Raw genomic sequence first — 16,732 nt, forward strand, 5'->3', positions numbered from 1 at the left:
GACGTCCCTTTAAGTCCCACCTCCCCCGTATTTGATTGGGAGATTTTTTCCGCCTCGCCCCGCCCTCTCCAGCTCGCCCAATCACCGCTCGCGCAGCGGGCGCCCTCCCGCTCTCCCCGTGGCGGCGCTCTCCCGGTCAGGGCGGAGCAAGGCGCCCGGTGTGCGGAGCTGCGTGAGGTCCTTCGGCTGTCCTCAGCCGTGGGGCGCGTGTGGGAACCCCGGTGCTGGGCCTGCGGAGGTCGCAGCCACACCGTAACCCGAACCCGCGCGGTGTGGGATCCGGCTCACAAATAGGTATGACGGGTCTGTACGTTGTAGAACATAAAATGATTTGTATTTTTTTTTTTCGTTGAAGTCAAATAACAGTCAGGTGCTGCCTGTCCTGAGGGGGAAGGAAAGGAAAAACAAAACAAAACAAAACTTCAGAGGCGTTTGGTCACGGATCTGTGGGAGATACGGATCTTTGTGGTGGTTCCCGTATCCCCAACGCACCTTAGAACGGAGGGAGCGAGAAAAGCAAACGCGACCTGCAGAGAGGCTGCGGGGCGGCCCGGCGCCTCTGTTACCTCACGGCTGCCTCCGAACAGAACCGGCCCTTGGGTCCCCGTCCCCTAATCGTGAACGGAGGCGGCGTTCTGAGGAGGGGAATTAAGAAAATTTAAAAAAAAAAAAGAAAAAGGTGCGGCGAACGGAAGCGGAGCCGCGCTGTGAGGCGGCGCCGTGAGAGAGGCGGGGCGGAGCGGGGCCGCGCGCTCACCTGTTGAAGGCCGCGCCGGCGCCCGAAGAGTGCGTAGCGACGTGCGCGCCCCCGCCGGCAGGGGGCGTTGCGCGTGCGCGAGCCGGCGGCGCCGAGCGGCGTGGAGGGGGCGCTTCTTCCTCCTCCTCCTCCTGCTGCTGGGCCGGCGGCGGGGGGCGCGCACGGCGGGAGGCGGCGCGTGCTGGCGGCGGCGGCGGGGGCGCGCTCGGGCTCGGCGGCGCAGCGGGGGGATCGTGGGGATCGTTTGCGCCGCCGCTCGGGGAAGCGGAGCTCCGGCAGCGCGCCCCGCCGCAACCCCCCCCCGGCCGCCGCCGCTCCCCCCACCGCCGCCGCTCCCCCGGTTTCCGTGTCGGGTCCCCGCCCCGGAGCCAATATTCCCGAGATCAAGCGTTACGCGGCGGCGGCGGCGGCGGCGGGGCCCGGGGCGGCCGGCGGGGCCGGGGGAGACCGCAGCGAGGCCGCTGCCGCCGCCGCCATGGAAGCACTGGGACCCGGTGAGAGACGCGGGCGGGGCGGGGGTTGGACGAGGCCCGGTGGGGCCGTGCGAGCGCGGGGATGAGGAGAAGGAAGCGGAGGCCGCGGCACGGTGCCGCTAGGACGGTGGCTGCGCCGGCGCGGCCGGGCCCGGGAGCCGCTGCAGGCCGCTGGGCCGCGGGGAGCGCAGGGAGCGCTGCGAACGGAAAGGATCGGCGTGGAACGAGCCGCCAAGTCCGCGGGAAGTTTGCGGGGCTGAGCTGTCAGTGGGGCGCGGCGCGTCCTTGGGGGTGGGCGGCTGTGAGGCTGACGTGGGCCGTGCCGGGTGTTGTGTCGGTCCGCAGCCTTTGGCTGAACGCTGGTGCTGTTCTGCATGGGGTGTTTTCCCGCTTGTGTTTCTTTACTGACGTGTGCCTTATCTTGGTGCAGTTATTGGGGTAATTGTTAATTTCGTTGAAATATGAAACGTTTATTGACACCGAGGGAACTGGGCTTGTTTAGCGTAGAGCTGAGAAGGCTCCGGGGAGACCTCGTGGTGGCCATCCAGTACTTGAAGGGAGCAGATAAACGGGAGGGGAAGGGCTGTTTGTAAGGGTGGATGGTGATAGGACAAGGGGGAATGGCTTTAAACTGAGACAGAGGAGGTTTAGGTTGGATATTAGGAGGAAGTTTTTCACCCAGAGGGTGGTGAGGCACTGGAACAGGTTGCCCAAGGAGGCTGTGGATGCCCCATCCCTGCAGGCATTCAATGCCAGGCTGGATGTGACTCTGGGCAGCCTGGGCTGCTGGTTGGTGACCCTGCACACAGCAGAGGGTTGGATTTGGATGAGCATTGTGCTCCTTTGCAACCCAGGCCATTCTATGATAATTGTAGGGGTTAGGAAGGACCTCCAGAGACCATCGAGTCCAACCCCCTGCAAAGCAGAGCCCTGCCGCTCTGAACTCTGCTGTTAAGATAGCGGAGGTTTCTGACAGTCTGCTCTGCAGCTGCACCATGCAGTGTGTCCACACCAGCTGCCTGCTCTGCAGGATCCTCTTTTGGCTCTGTAGAGTACTTCCTGTCTGAAGTAACATCTTGAGGTGTCAGAGCCTGTAAATGTCACACAGTGGAAGAAATGAAGAGAAATAGTGCGTATGAACCTCATCAGGCTGATGGGGCAGAAATCCCAATAAAATCAGGGTGGTCTGCAAGGAGGCTTTTAGCTTATTCTCCAGAATCCTTTGAGAAGTAACTCTAGAAAGGAGAAGGTTGCACTTCCTTTCGTCAGTGCTGACCTCCTGACAGCCATGTCTGCCCACAGAACTTGTCAATACGAGGCAGGAAAATGGGTAAATATAGTTGTCATTTAATCTCTTGTGGGAGGTCAGTGCTTGCACTTACTTCAGGCTAATTAGCGCAGGATTAATGGATCATCTCTCCCGTATCCAAATAAGCACTGCAAACTTTGATTGCCCTTGATGATTCACACTTGTGGAGATAGCTGTAGCTTTTTGAGGTGCTGACTGCTCCCTACGAGCAGTTCAACTGTGCTCCTGGCCTGGTGGCAATTACTTATGCAGGTGCAGAGCCAGCAATGCATCGTGTGGGACGTCTGCACCCAAACAGCCACAGTGCTGCAGCAGCTTTGGCACGGATGTGTCAGTGGGCTCCAGCTGCTCTGAGCCATTCTGCTGCCAGCCGTTCTGAGGTCGGTGCCCTCGGGTGGAATTTCAGTGTGATGGCCATCGCTTGGCTTATAAACCCGAGTGCAGAAGGCTCCTTTCATTTGGTCTTAGCTTTAGTGCAGGATTGTGTTAAGCTTATTGTTGCACACTGAGGTGTACCCAAATATGAGCTTCATCCTCCTACAGCTTATCTGCTTCTCTTCTCTTCTCTTCTGGTATAAGCTCTGAGCCCTTGATTTAAATGGATACTGGCAGGTTGACACTTTTGATACTGAACTTGCCCTTAGTTTTATTGTTACTTCATTGCTACTCTTTTACTCTGCTTTGCTGCTCAAGAACAGAGGGAAGAAACACTGATCACACTGCGTGCTGGCAGGTACAGACAAAAGCCATGAAAAGATCAACTCTGCTTTAAATGCAGTGTGGGTTGTGATAGATTGAACAACAACAGAAAGTGTTTAATCTTGTTAATATGGTATCTCAGATCTTAGCACTTCCAGGAATTTACCTGAAGATTTACCCAGTGACCAGCTTGCAGGGAGTGCCTTTTTAAGCCTCTCCTGATTTATTACTTTGAACTCCTTCTGCAGCCCAAATTACCTTTGCCCAAATAAATTACCTTCTCCACACGTGTTAGGAGTCTGTGCCTGTCTGTATGCTTGCTCCATTGCTCTTCAGAAGAAAGCCTAAGCCATGCCTCATTCCTTTCATTGTGTTAGAACTTGCAATCGGGTGGAATTCTGCTCCAGGGGAGAAGTGTTTCATTGTTAATAGAAGCAATGTGTTCATGATGTGAGGGAAACAACCCGACTGGTTTTTTAGCCTGGATCCAATGTGGAGATATGTCTTAAGTTTGGATTAGAGTGAAAGATCTACCTTACTCATTTCTAGATTACAGCAACTTTCAGGTAGAAATTGGGAATGTATTTCATCTGAAGTTTAAGCCCATAATGAAAAGGTGTGGCTTTTGGCTGGTTCTAGAAATGATGTTAGTAGTACAGTTATCTTTCCTTATATAAGAATAGATAATATATAAATGTGTACGTTCCATCTGGGGACTCTGTCGAGTTCATAAACCACAGTTTTGGATAAATGTCACTACAGTTCAGAGAGTGAATTGTGGCATTAACCTACACACACGTGCTTTAGGGAGCACGTTTTTCACTTGGAAGTTGAGAGCTGCTGGGAGGCCGTGGGCTGCTTGGGATGCTCCATGTGCAGGTGTGAGGAGCCCTTTAAGGTTCCTTTCTGCCATGCCAGAAGGACGTTCCAGCTGAATACACCTGAAAAGATGCTGCACTGAGTGATAGTTCTCTTCTGTATTTGTTTGACTTTGCAGGGCCCCCAACAAGCCTTTTCCAGCCCCCCCGTCGCCCAGGCCTGGGAACTGTTGGGAAGCCCATCCGCCTCCTGGCCAACCATTTCCAGGTGCAGATCCCTAAGATCGACGTTTATCACTATGACGTGGATATCAAACCAGAAAAACGACCCCGAAGAGTCAACAGGTAGGATCTGCTTCATGGTCATGACACAGTTGTGTCATCTGTTACACAAAGATGTCTGTTAGCAGCTGAGGTGAGGGAGTTCTGCTTGTGCATTGATAGGAGTGTTTTAGGTGTTGGTGCCTGTCAGTAGAGCCCCAATGAAGAGCACCCCAGCTCACCCCAGGGCAGATGCTTGTATTTGCTCCTGTAGGTGAACAGTTCTTCGGATGGCACTGCCTGTACTGAGTGCATCTCTTCTGACATCAGAGAGTTTGGACAAGTGCCTTGCATATTTATACTGACACTTCAGTGTCTGAACCTGGAGGTGACTTACAACAGTCAGCAGCAGAGACTAACAGTGTGTTTTGGTGCATTGTAACTTCTCCTACCTTGATCCGTTATGAAAACGTAGAAAAGGCATTTGAAACCACATCAGACCATTGCTGATTTTCCTGTTCTCCGACCTAACTTGCTACATCCCTCTGCAGGGAGGTGGTGGATACTATGGTGAGGCACTTCAAGATGCAGATATTTGGTGACCGGCAGCCTGGATACGATGGGAAGAGGAACATGTACACTGCACACCCGTTACCCATCGGCAGGGACAGAGTGAGTGTTACTGTGAGCAGCTCAAACCTTGTGCAGGAAACTGCCAGGGTGCCATTGGAAGTGTTTTTATTGGCAGTGGGTGGTGGTGGTGTTGTTATAACGTTGCTTAGCAGTGTAACGTAATGTTATGGAAGTCTGCTGCAGTCCTTAACAAAAGCTTCTGCTTGGCTTTATCTGGAAGGTGGATATGGAGGTGACGCTTCCAGGAGAGGGGAAGGACCAGACTTTTAAAGTGTCCATTCAGTGGGTGTCAGTCGTCAGCCTTCAGATGCTGTTGGAAGCTCTGGCAGGGCATTTGAACGAAGTTCCTGAGGATTCTGTGCAGGCCCTGGATGTAATTACCCGGCACCTTCCCTCCATGAGGTGGGTACTTGAGGTGTCTGCAGAACTGGTCAGTCTTGTCTCTGTCTTACATTTCTGTTAGTTACCAGCTGCTGCTCTGCTGTTGCCCCTTCGTATTGCAGAAGGGTTGAGGGAAGCTGTTGTGTAATTCAACGCCTGCATTACAAATCTGCACTGGAATAGGGATATTTGATCTGAACTCAAGACTTGTATCTGCTGGTCGTGTTTCCAACTGGAATCTGCTATAGGCTTTCCAACTGCTCTGCTCGGGTTTTATATGCTTGCCACGAGTTAGCTCTAAAGTTCTGGTGTGCCACAGAAGCATGTTTCAAGCACCCAACTTGAGGAAAGTCTGTTGGAAAGCGATGCTCAAATGAATTATTTCCTTTTTCAGGTATACTCCTGTGGGTCGCTCCTTCTTCTCCCCCCCTGAAGGCTATTACCACCCTCTGGGGGGTGGCAGGGAGGTCTGGTTTGGTTTCCACCAGTCTGTCAGACCTGCCATGTGGAACATGATGCTCAACATTGATGGTATGTAGGCAGTTGAGTCTCATTAATGTAATGGAGTTTGTTCTGCTTCTGAATTAAATATCCTCTTCTTTTATTGTAGTATCAGCAACTGCTTTCTATCGTGCTCAGCCTATCATTGAGTTCATGTGTGAGGTCTTGGACATTCAGAACATCAATGAACAAACCAAGCCTCTGACAGACTCCCAGCGTGTCAAGTTTACCAAAGAAATCAGAGGTAAAGGCTTGTTCTAAAGCCACTGCATTGAAATGCTGTCAATTTATTGTTGTTGTAGTGAGAATTTACGAGGCACTTGGGAAGTTGACCTTTCCTGTTTGCTCTCATCTTTCCCAAAGGTGATTCCCATGTCTGATTCTATGTAGGTGATTTTTATTTTGGGTTTCCAGGTCTGAAAGTAGAGGTTACTCACTGTGGCCAGATGAAGAGAAAATACCGAGTTTGCAATGTTACTCGTCGACCAGCCAGTCATCAGACGTACGTATGCCAGCACTTTGTGATCAGTTTTAAGATCTTGGATCGTTTTGATTTGTTATTTGAAAAAGAAAAGTTGATTCTGAAGGGGAAAGAGCTGTGTGGATATGAAATTGCATTCAGCCTTAACAGGACAGAGAAGTAATGTGGATTTAGGCACCTGCTTTATTTCCATCAGAACAAGAAAACAGAAGAGTTATCAAAGGCTATAACTTTATAAATAGCTCTGATGGATTGAAATGCTATCATTAAGGAGAAATCCAGAAGCTAAGTAAATAATTGTTTTAAGCATTTCTACTCTGGATTAATTTCCCGCTCTTCTTTTCCCCTTTCAAGATCTGAAACAACAACAACAACAAACTAACCAGAGCAAATATCCTTCGTAGGTTTCCCCTGCAGTTGGAAAACGGGCAGGCTATGGAGTGCACAGTAGCTCAGTATTTTAAGCAGAAGTACAGTCTGCAGCTAAAATATCCTCATCTTCCCTGTCTGCAAGTAGGACAGGAGCAGAAACACACGTACCTACCGCTTGAGGTGAGGACCTGACTTGCTCTTGCATTGTGTTGTCCTTTGTTAAATGCTGTGGTGCCACTGTTCACTGTCCCTGTGCAGGTGTGTAACATCGTGGCAGGCCAGAGGTGCATCAAGAAGCTCACAGACAATCAGACATCAACCATGATAAAAGCGACTGCGAGATCGGCGCCGGACCGGCAGGAAGAAATCAGCAGACTCGTAAGTGCAGCTTTGAGCTGACAGCCTGCATCTGTGAGCGTGACTTTGAGAAGCACTGGTGCATATGTAATGATAACCAGATGAGCCAAGAATTGCAGAAGATCAAAAACTCTGACTTCTGTAAAGTAAATCCTTTTAAACAGAAAAGCTGTTGCAAAGAAGACAGAGCCAGCTGAAACGCTAGGTGCAGTTACACAGATACTTCTCTTGTCACCAGGTGAAAAGTAACAGTATGGTTGGTGGACCTGATCCATATCTGAAGGAGTTTGGTATTGTTGTCCATAATGAAATGACTGAGTTGACAGGCAGAGTTTTGCCAGCGCCAATGCTGCAATATGGAGGCAGGGTGAGTCTTCCAGGTCTTGTGAAATACCTTGTTCTGAGGGTGCTGAAATTCATTAAAGGTTCCATGTTATCTTCTCACAAGGATTGCTTTTGTGTGAACTCTGGTTGGCTGTAGACAAAACCAGGCAGCATTTTATTTTTAATTTGCCTTTGGTTTTTACCTAGAACAAGACTGTGGCCACACCAAACCAAGGTGTGTGGGACATGAGAGGGAAACAGTTCTATGCTGGCATTGAGATTAAAGTTTGGGCTGTTGCCTGTTTTGCTCCTCAAAAACAATGCAGGGAAGACTTACTAAAGTAAGTATTTTCCTCTTTATTCAGGATACCTGTTTCAGGGTTTATTTTCCTCATATTTTTGAAAGATGATATGCAGTGTAAGTTAATGATGCATCTAACAGTAAAAAGAGGAGATGATAGTTCTGCAGTGCCTTAAATGTGTGCTGCTTGGGAGGAGGCTTAAACAAAGTTCATAACTGAATTGGCTGGCTAGGAGAGCAGCAATTCCCTTACCACTGAGGTTACATTTCAGGTTGTGGAGACTGCATTCAGATTCTGTCTGATGCTGTTTTTACAGAGAACTGATGGTGATCTTTTATTCTGAAATCTGAACTACTTATAATTGATAGAATGTGATAAGTAGAATTAACAGGAAAGTGGAAGGTGGTGAAAAGACCAGGCTGCATCCATCTGTGTTTTATTCACAGGAGTTTTACAGACCAGCTGCGTAAGATCTCCAAGGACGCAGGGATGCCAATCCAGGGCCAGCCCTGTTTCTGTAAATATGCCCAGGGTGCAGACAGTGTGGAGCCCATGTTTAAACATCTAAAATTGACTTATGTTGGCCTGCAGCTGATCGTGGTGATTCTACCTGGCAAGACACCCGTGTATGGTATGTAGAAGCTGTGAAGTGTCAAGGAGTTGCGTGGCAAGCGGGCATCTCATCATGCATTCATTGGTAGGAGGGAGACAAAGCAGGCAGTGCCTTTTGTATTGTATATACAATGCTCTAATTGTATTTTGGAGATTGGATTATCAGTCCTCAGTGGGGTAGAATCGTAGTTTAGAGTTGGAAGAGACCTTTGAAGGTCCAGCTCCCCTGCAGTGAGCAGCAGCATCCATAGTTCAGTCAGGTTGCTCAGACCATGGCCCTGAACGTCCCCAGGGGCAGGGTGTCCACCACACCTCTGGGCAGCGTGCTCCAGTGCCTCACCACACTCAGCATAGAAGAACCTTCCTCGTATCCAACCCAAATCTCCCCTCTTTAAATCTGAAACCGTTTTCCCTTGTCCTCTCACCACACGCCCTTTGGAAAGGTACAAAGTGCTTGTGCATTCCTGAAGAGCAGGCTGAGACTTTGTCAGCGAGCCCTTAAGGGTTTGACCCAGTGTGACACCTGGGGAAAAATAAGAGGGAGATGGTGGAACTGATGGCTTTGTGTAACTGGATCCACTGTCCTGTTTTCTGTCACAGCTGAAGTAAAGCGGGTTGGTGACACTCTTCTTGGCATGGCCACTCAGTGCGTTCAGGTAAAGAACGTGGTGAAAACCTCACCACAAACGCTGTCCAACCTGTGTCTGAAAATAAATGCAAAGCTCGGAGGAATCAACAATGTGCTCGTACCTCATCAAAGGTAAGATGAGATTGAGTGCTTTCCTCGAAGTCTGAATTATCAAACAAAATTCTGGCAGTCTGTTTTGCTGCCTTTCAAAATAATGAGTACATTAGAAATACCTGCAGACTGAAGAGGGCATTTTCTTGCCTTTTCCTACCTTCAGTCTGCCTTTTTCTCTCACCACTTCCATGGCCATACTGTATTTCCTTCCAAACTGGAAGAGGAGACGTTGAGGTGTGGTAAACTCTTGTGAGTTTGTCTGCCTTTGATCCTTCTTTTTTTGCTTTCGCTTTCTGTTTTGTCTGGAATAGATTGAGGCAGACACCTTCATCTTTAAAGGCCTGGAATGGTTCTTGGATATGCCTTCCTTGGTTGTCTTTTTCTCCTTCCTCATCCCCCTTCTTTACGTTATTATTAAATAAACCTCACTCGTATCAAACAGGCCCTCAGTGTTCCAGCAGCCCGTGATCTTTCTGGGAGCAGATGTCACTCACCCTCCTGCTGGGGATGGAAAGAAGCCTTCCATAGCTGCTGTGGTGGGCAGCATGGACGGCCATCCCAGCCGGTACTGCGCCACGGTGCGGGTGCAGACCTCCCGTCAGGAGACCTCACAGGAGCTGCTGTACAGCCAGGAGGTGATCCAGGACCTGACAAACATGGTGCGGGAGCTGCTGATACAGTTCTACAAGTCCACGCGTTTCAAGCCGACGAGAATCATTTACTACAGAGGAGGAGTGTCAGAAGGGCAGATGAAGCAGGTACTGTCTGATGATTTCTTGGTGCCTGTGAAGGGGTTGGCCTTGATGCTGCACGTGTGGGATGCAATTTGCAGTTACGTTTTGTTTTCCTGCCTAGACAGAAGGTAAAGTTATCCTGGCTGATTGTGCTCCTTGTGAAGTGGCATTTATATTTGGAAGGAAAAATACTGCATGTACTAATTGTTACATCTTCTGTGTCCAGGTAGCTTGGCCAGAACTTATAGCAATCCGAAAGGCCTGTATTAGTTTGGAAGAAGACTACAGACCAGGAATAACCTACATTGTTGTGCAGAAAAGGCATCACACCAGGCTGTTCTGTGCTGACAAAACTGAAAGGGCAAGTATTGTTGGGTTCTTCAGTAAGGAGGTGATGGGGATGTGAATGGGAACGTAGGTGTTTGGCTGATGGGGTGGAATCCATCTCACCCACTGGCAGTGAACTGATTTGTGCAAACAGAAGCAGTTCTGTGCTGGAGCAGGCTTTTCTGTGAGACCAAAATAGCTGGTTCCTCCTGCTTTTTACTGCTCTACATCAGACAGTTTGTTCCCAGCCCCTTTTGGAGTGAGCACACTCAGTATCTCTGGAGCTGTAACCTGATTTTTGTAGTCTTTTGATTCCCAACACGAGCTCATTGCTCAGTCAGTTGTCTGTCCTGTTTTAGATGCATCTGTAAGGTTTGCCTGTGTCACAAATCCATGAGCCAACTAAGGAACCTTTTTTGGAAATGTCTTCATCTTGTGTTTGCTAGAAGAAGATGCATCTGTGGGGTGTGATTGCAAACAAGGGCATGAAGCCTGTTTCAGAAAGCCTGCATCTTTTCATATTCTAAAATACTTTATTCCACTCTGCAATTTTAATGGTGCTGGCAAGAATTTCATTTTTCTCTGGTCGTGCACCAACTGGATTTGGCGAAGTTCCTAACAATGAACCCACAGAGAACATTTTCATTCCTCCTATGTAAGTTACCTAAATTTCCCCACGTCTTTCAGCTATAAATTCTCAGCCAGCTGTGAGTAGCGCCTACCTGAGGAGGTATTTTTGGATCACTTCTAAAGGAAGGAAAAAAACAACCAACCAAAAAACCCACGGGCTAATAATAAACTTTCCACATTAGGTGGGTAAGAGTGGCAACGTACCAGCGGGCACCACTGTGGACAGCACCATCACGCATCCCTCTGAATTTGACTTTTACCTCTGCAGCCACGCGGGAATTCAGGTAATGCTGCAGCTCTGCCGTGCTCAGGCTGTGGGGCTGAATCCTGACCGCTGTCCTGATGAATTGATGTTGCTTTCATTTCTAGTTTGGCACATTTACAGTTGCAGCAGTTTGGTGAGTGCCTGCTTGGCGCTTGCACTTAAGTACTGCTAGAAGGAGCAGCGTTCAGATACCTCCTGTGATTTTGCTGATGCTCTCTGGCTGAGCTGTCATCTCTTCCCCGCAGGGAACCAGCCGGCCCTCGCACTACCAGGTCCTGTGGGATGACAACTGTTTCACTGCAGATGAGCTACAGCTGCTGACCTATCAGCTGTGTCACACGTACGTGCGCTGTACGCGATCAGTCTCTATTCCAGCACCTGCATACTATGCCAGACTGGTGGCATTTAGGGCTAGGTACCATCTTGTGGACAAGGATCACGACAGGTAAGGGGCTGCACCTCGCCATCTCGGTAGCCAGACGGTGGACCTGAATCACAGGCTCAGCTGCTCATGGTTCTCTGTATGTGTCTGCATTTTTACAGTGCTGAAGGCAGCCACGTGTCAGGACAGAGCAATGGCCGTGATCCTCAGGCTCTGGCAAAGGCAGTGCAGATCCACCACGATACTCAACATACCATGTATTTTGCTTGAGAGTGTTTGGGAAGATGAGGCAAAGCCAACAACTCGTTCAGTCCTGACGTGTTTTCAATGCCTACTGCTCTAGCTAGGGCCCTTTCTTTCAGACTGCCCACTACCAGCAGCTCTGAACGGTCGCACTGAATCTGGACTGCAAACAATGTCTGATGCACCGACACAATTGAGCCATTCGTTCCGTTCTTTTACGTAATAGAAATTCATAGACTGTCTTTTCTGATGCATTGGACTGAATTTTTACCTCAAAGCGCAAAAGGCCGATCACCCCGACGTTTTTCAAGGACTTGGCACGAAAGGTTTCTATGGAATATTTTGCTAGCGATGGTCTTTAGGTTCCCTTCTCACCCCATGCGTTGATGGTGACGACTGATTCTCCGTCCTCACGCGCTGCTTAGTGACTGCGTAGTATGGCAAAACTCCTCCAGTTCGATGTCATTGTTCTCTTGTGTGGGGCCATAGATTTTTTTAATGGAGATTTTAGACTTCACTACTGTAAATGCCTTTTAACAGACGTAACTTTCACAGGTCTTGCAGTTTTCGTCGGTTTTACTAATGACCTTTTTAACCTGCAGACTCGGGCTGCAAAGCAATTGCACTATTCTGCCAGTCCAGACCGGTGGTTCCTGCTCTGTGAATGTGTGGTGCCCAGGTGGTGATGCCTGTCAGCAGGTTTTCATTGTAACGGCTACCAGTAACACTGCCCTGGTCTCATAACAAACACTGAACCATCGTTTTCTCCCCCCTCTAAAAAAAAAAAAAAAAAAAAAAAAAAAAAGAATAAAAAAAAAAAAAGGAAAAAAAAAAAAAAATTAGCTTTTAGATATTTTGCAGACTTTTACAAAAGTGCCCACTTTATGCTGCTGTGTGGTTTGATAAATCAAAGTGATTTTAACACTTTTTTCTCGTAGGAGGTTGAACTTTGGCAATAAATATTTGTTTTCTAAGGGGGCCCCCCCCCCACCGGTGTAATTTTCTAGCTGAGGGTTGTGCATGAGTGACCCCACGTTCTCATGTCGTTTTCTGAGCACACAATTTGGCAGATTCTGAAAAACTGATGAGAAAAGACGCACTTCCATGCTTTTGTTTTCCTTGAAGAGTTCTTTTGAACTGCTTTATATCCACTGTTGGTGTCCTGTCCGCAGCTTTTTGTGTAGGTTTGGAGCTGGGCGTTACGTGTAGGAAAGGCTTGCCAAGCTGGGCAGTGCGCCGTGTTGTGTGACAGCCAACCTGAGGACTTGTACCAGCATTTTAAACTTCTTCCCCTGGGATTCTAGGTTGCACACACAACTGCGTTCAGCAGCACAATTAATCACCCTAAGTCTCGTTATTCCGCTTCCGTCCCAGCCTGTAGAAATTAGGGTTGGAAAATCTGCTTGGCTTTGCTCAGCTGCAGTGTGTCGTGAAGAAGAGGGGCTTGGTTTTGCCTTTGGGATCCGTAAAGGTGGAGCGTGAAGAATAGGTTCCTCTTCAGCGTTAATTAGCGTTAATTAGCACAGATTAACAGCGTGCTCCTAAGCTGAGTAGAGCTGGCGCCACTCCTTGGATCGCAGTGTGAGAAGCCCAGCCGTTGCACTGTGGTCTCTGATGCTTGCGTGGGGTTTGCTGCTAAGTTGTCTGCTGTTCCAAAGCTGAGGAACCGGCCCCTCAGATCAGCAATAGGAAATGCTGTTTCCTTCGGTCTTTAAGCTTGTAAATAAATGGAAGTTTACATTTCTAAATGCTGGTTGTTCTTCAGTTGTACCACAGTACACTGAACGTAGTCTTCAAACGGTTCTGTGACCTTCTTTCAGATAGGATGTCTCATTCAATTAAGTTTAAACTTTTTTTCTGTTCAGATGGGACTGAAGCAAACTCTGCTCCTGGCACGTGTAGTCAATGAGTTTAGGTTGGAAAAAGATGCATTTTTTGGTTTGCTTTTTGCTTTTATTTTTAAAGAATACCTCACTTGTGTAATAAAATCAGGACATGTGGGTGGGAGACTGACCGCTGCTCCAGCTAGATGGCTGCTTTCTCAGTACTCGTTCAGGGAGAATACCAAAAAAAAACCCCTTTTTTGGAATGAACTCTGACTGACCCAACACACGTGGAGAACTTTGGCACCTTGGAAAGAAGCTGAGCACCCTTTTTGAGTTCTAGGATCAAAGACGGCTGTTTGGGTTTGTGCACTAGGCAGGAAGGGGGCTGGTTTCATCCAGGGTGCGTGAGATGTATGGAGTTTTATCACCAGGTGGTTTGTTGTCCAGTGCCAAGCGCTCCCAGTTTGGATGGAGCCAAGCGAGAGCCTCTCTTCTGTTTGCCTGTGACTGCACTGAGTGTTTGAGCTCAGGCAGTGCAGGTTGCTGGGGATTCCCATCCCTGGAGGTGCTGTGGATGGGGGCCCTGGGCAGCCTGAGCTGGGGGCAGCGGCCCGTGGCAGGGGTGGGGGCTGGGGGGCCCGAAGGCCCCATCCAACCCAACCGTTCTGTGATGCTGTGTCAGATCTCAGCTGGCCTTGGGAAGCACAGCGAGAAGCCAAACTCAGCCTGGTGTTAAAAACACCCCTGCAAAGAAAAGGAAAAGACAAAAGGATTCTGCTAAGGGTGCAGTGCTGTCACTTGGAGCAGGGAGCGCTGAAGTTCAGGACTGCTGCTTGGTGATGAGATCCAAGTTTTGGCAATACTGTCCTATGCAGGTCTGAAAGCTGAGTCTGGAGGTTGGGCTTGGTGATCTGAGTTGTGATGCATGTGTCAATCAATGGGAAGATGTGCATTCTGTAGGTGTAGTTTTAAGGTGTTTTTGTTTCGTTTTTGTTCTTTTTATAAATAAAGCCTGTTGGCCACTGTTTAGCTATGTGCTGTGGAGGATTTTAAATGTAGCAAAGTTTAAAGAGTTGGGGAAGGGGATGGTTGATATTTAATACAAAAAAAAAAAAAAAAAAGGGGGGGGGGGGGGGGAGGCAGAAATCCCATATTCAAACCAGTTCTGCTTGCTTTGTGAACAGCTGAATTCTGAACAAGCTCTGGCAGTCGCTCGTTAGCCTGTCTGCACCATTCCAACAGCCTGGCTTATCTCTCGTTGCTGTGAGCTGCATCCAGAGGGCATTCAGAGGTGCTGACATCAGGCACGTTGCTTCCTGCAGCGCTTCCCTTGTCCAGGCGCAGTGTCAGAGTTGTTTGCCCTGTACCAACAGCTTTGCTCTTCACTTGGTGAAGGCACATTTGTTCAGATGGCGTTCAACAGAACCTACCCCCCAAACTACCTTTGTGGATGTGCTGTAGGATTTTTCTTGCTCAATAGCAAGGGAGTAAGCTCTGCTTTCATTTTAAGAAGGCGGGCTTTGGAGGGCATTGTATCAATACTGTTTCAACTGCAAGGTTTTTTCCTTGTGCATTTGAGGAAAGATCTTGTGATATCACTTACAGGTTTTCTTATACCTTGCTATTGGCGTTTTCATATTTCTATGTCTAGAGGCTGAAACTTCAGTGTAAAATGTTTGCATTTGTTCCTTTTGACCTACGATGTACTTTTCGTTTCTATATTGTTAGACTCGTAATGTTCAAACTGGTATTTTATTAACTTTGGGCTGGGTGTTTGTCTATAGCAATACGAGGTACTCCTTTGAAGCTGTTCTGGGTGGGATAGCGGCCCCATGTTGCGATGAGATGCTGGTTGTGTACAATTTGCAATGTATTATTATTATTATTATTATTATTTTTTAGCCTGCAGGGATATTTTGTGTTCATGTGTCCCATAATAAAATGAAAAATAAAAAGAAAAAAGAAATGGGCATTCCTGTGCCAAGTGTTGTTTTTCCTTCACGTTCAATAACTGCAGTGTTCAGTGAGCAACCCATAGTGGTGCCTGTAAGCAAATGTCTGACATTATTTAGCTTGGAATTCCAACTCATGCGTGTTGTGCACACACAAATCTTACTTGTGATGTGCTGGGATGTGGCAAGCAGTAGAAGCAGACATGGGTCACACCTGCAGCTGCACGAAAGGAGGATCTGAATTCTGTTTCCTGAGGCTGTGCTGATCAGAGAGGAGATGTTCAGAGTGGATGAAGTTTTGAGTGGCTGCAGGAATGCTATAATGATGTCTGGAGAAAATGCAGTGTCAGAAGAGTCCATGTACCTGGAGGAATTATGCCACGTCCAGAGTCCCAGACGAGCAAAGGAAAGAGCTGCTCGCTTCTTCATCTTTTCTATTTCAGGTGAGGGTTTGTTGTTTCTTCAGAAAGCTCACAACTGTTTCGGTGAGGACAAAGAAGGCTTTTGGCTGAGGATGAAATGACAGCTCTAAATGAAGCGGGGCCACGTCAGCGCTTAAAATAACCTTCATCTGCAGCAAATCTGCACTTCCCCCTCCATTTATTTCCTTTTCTCGCAGCAGGGTTGAATTTCAGCACTGAGATTGTTCACCTTCAGGCAAACCCAAGCAGTTCAGAAACAGGGGACAGCTTCATCCCTACTGCCTTTCCAAGATGAGTCGCAGGTTAAGAGCGGGGCTGCAGCTACAGAATGCCTTTAAGGTGGAGCTGGGAAGGAAATGGAAACGTCCAACAGCCGAGGGACAGTGAAGAAGCTGAGGAGGCACTGGGCTGCAGCCTGTGGTTAGTGAGGGTTCAGATGGGCAGAGACCTCCTCTCCCTTCATCGCATTCTCCTTCATAGAGCCACAGAACGGCCTGGGTTGAAACAGACCTCGAAGACCATCTGGTTTCAACGCCCTGCTGTGGGCAGGGTCACCAAGCAGCAGAGCCACATCCAGCCTGGCCTCGTCAGCTGCCCCTGCTGCTCAGGGAGGCGCTGCAGCTCCCGGTTTGATGATGCCACGCGTTGGTGGCAATTCTTTAAGTTTGGGGGTGAAGCAGCGTGCAAATCCCACCTCGTGCTCCTCACTGCAGGCTCACTGTGTTCCCAGCGCGGGGTTTGTGAGCTCAGAGTCTGACAGCTGCAGCAGGAACAGCTCTGCTTTGAGTTCAGCTTTCACTGCGCTCTGCAGGGTGCCGGCAGTGCAGGTGAGGCGCAGCCTGAGCATCCACAGCGCGTGCAGCGCTGCCGACTGCTGCAGGGGTGCAGAGCCTGCAGGGTGCTGACACTGCTGTGGGACCCAGGCGTGG

The 16,732-nt window shown here is 48.9% G+C and overlaps 1 protein-coding gene and 1 long non-coding RNA gene across 3 annotated transcripts; one reads left to right on the plus strand and one right to left on the minus strand.

The window, feature by feature from the left end:
- Positions 1-211: 211 nt before the first annotated feature.
- On the plus strand, positions 212-13,697 carry LOC122187498 (protein argonaute-4). Of its 2 annotated transcripts, none has more exons than XM_042885043.1 (18): positions 212-294; positions 4,236-4,401; positions 4,869-4,989; positions 5,171-5,352; positions 5,726-5,862; positions 5,942-6,076; positions 6,247-6,334; positions 6,718-6,865; positions 6,944-7,063; positions 7,281-7,409; positions 7,574-7,707; positions 8,115-8,299; positions 8,881-9,040; positions 9,465-9,780; positions 9,983-10,117; positions 10,896-10,997; positions 11,224-11,423; positions 11,522-13,697. In XM_042885043.1, the coding sequence occupies exons 3-18, from the start codon at positions 4,885-4,887 to the stop codon at positions 11,628-11,630; spliced, it is 2,385 nt and encodes a 794-aa protein (XP_042740977.1). In that variant the 5' UTR covers positions 212-294; positions 4,236-4,401; positions 4,869-4,884; the 3' UTR covers positions 11,631-13,697. The 2 variants fall into 2 exon arrangements, with proteins under 2 accessions (XP_042740977.1, XP_042740976.1); XM_042885042.1 differs by lacking the exon at positions 212-294 and adding an exon at positions 1,189-1,251.
- On the minus strand, positions 268-786 carry LOC122187499. The gene is made up of 3 exons (XR_006181337.1): positions 758-786; positions 493-635; positions 268-382 (listed from the first exon to the last, which is right to left on the minus strand). It is a non-coding gene; the product is annotated as an uncharacterized LOC122187499 (long non-coding RNA).
- Positions 13,698-16,732: the final 3,035 nt, after the last annotated feature.

The sequence above is a fragment of the Lagopus leucura genome, unplaced genomic scaffold (assembly GCF_019238085.1).
Source record: "Lagopus leucura isolate 7727_CA_CO unplaced genomic scaffold, USGS_WTPT01 Super-Scaffold_100048, whole genome shotgun sequence".
In the NCBI taxonomy this organism is placed as follows: Eukaryota; Metazoa; Chordata; class Aves; order Galliformes; family Phasianidae; genus Lagopus; species Lagopus leucura.

Coding starts and splice junctions, on each gene's coding strand:
- LOC122187498 (XM_042885042.1), top strand. Junction 5,863..5,941: donor CATGATGCTCAACATTGATG/GTATGTAGGCAG, acceptor CTTTTATTGTAG/TATCAGCAACTGCTTTCTAT. Junction 10,118..10,895: donor GTGCTGACAAAACTGAAAGG/GCAAGTATTGTT, acceptor TTTCCACATTAG/GTGGGTAAGAGTGGCAACGT.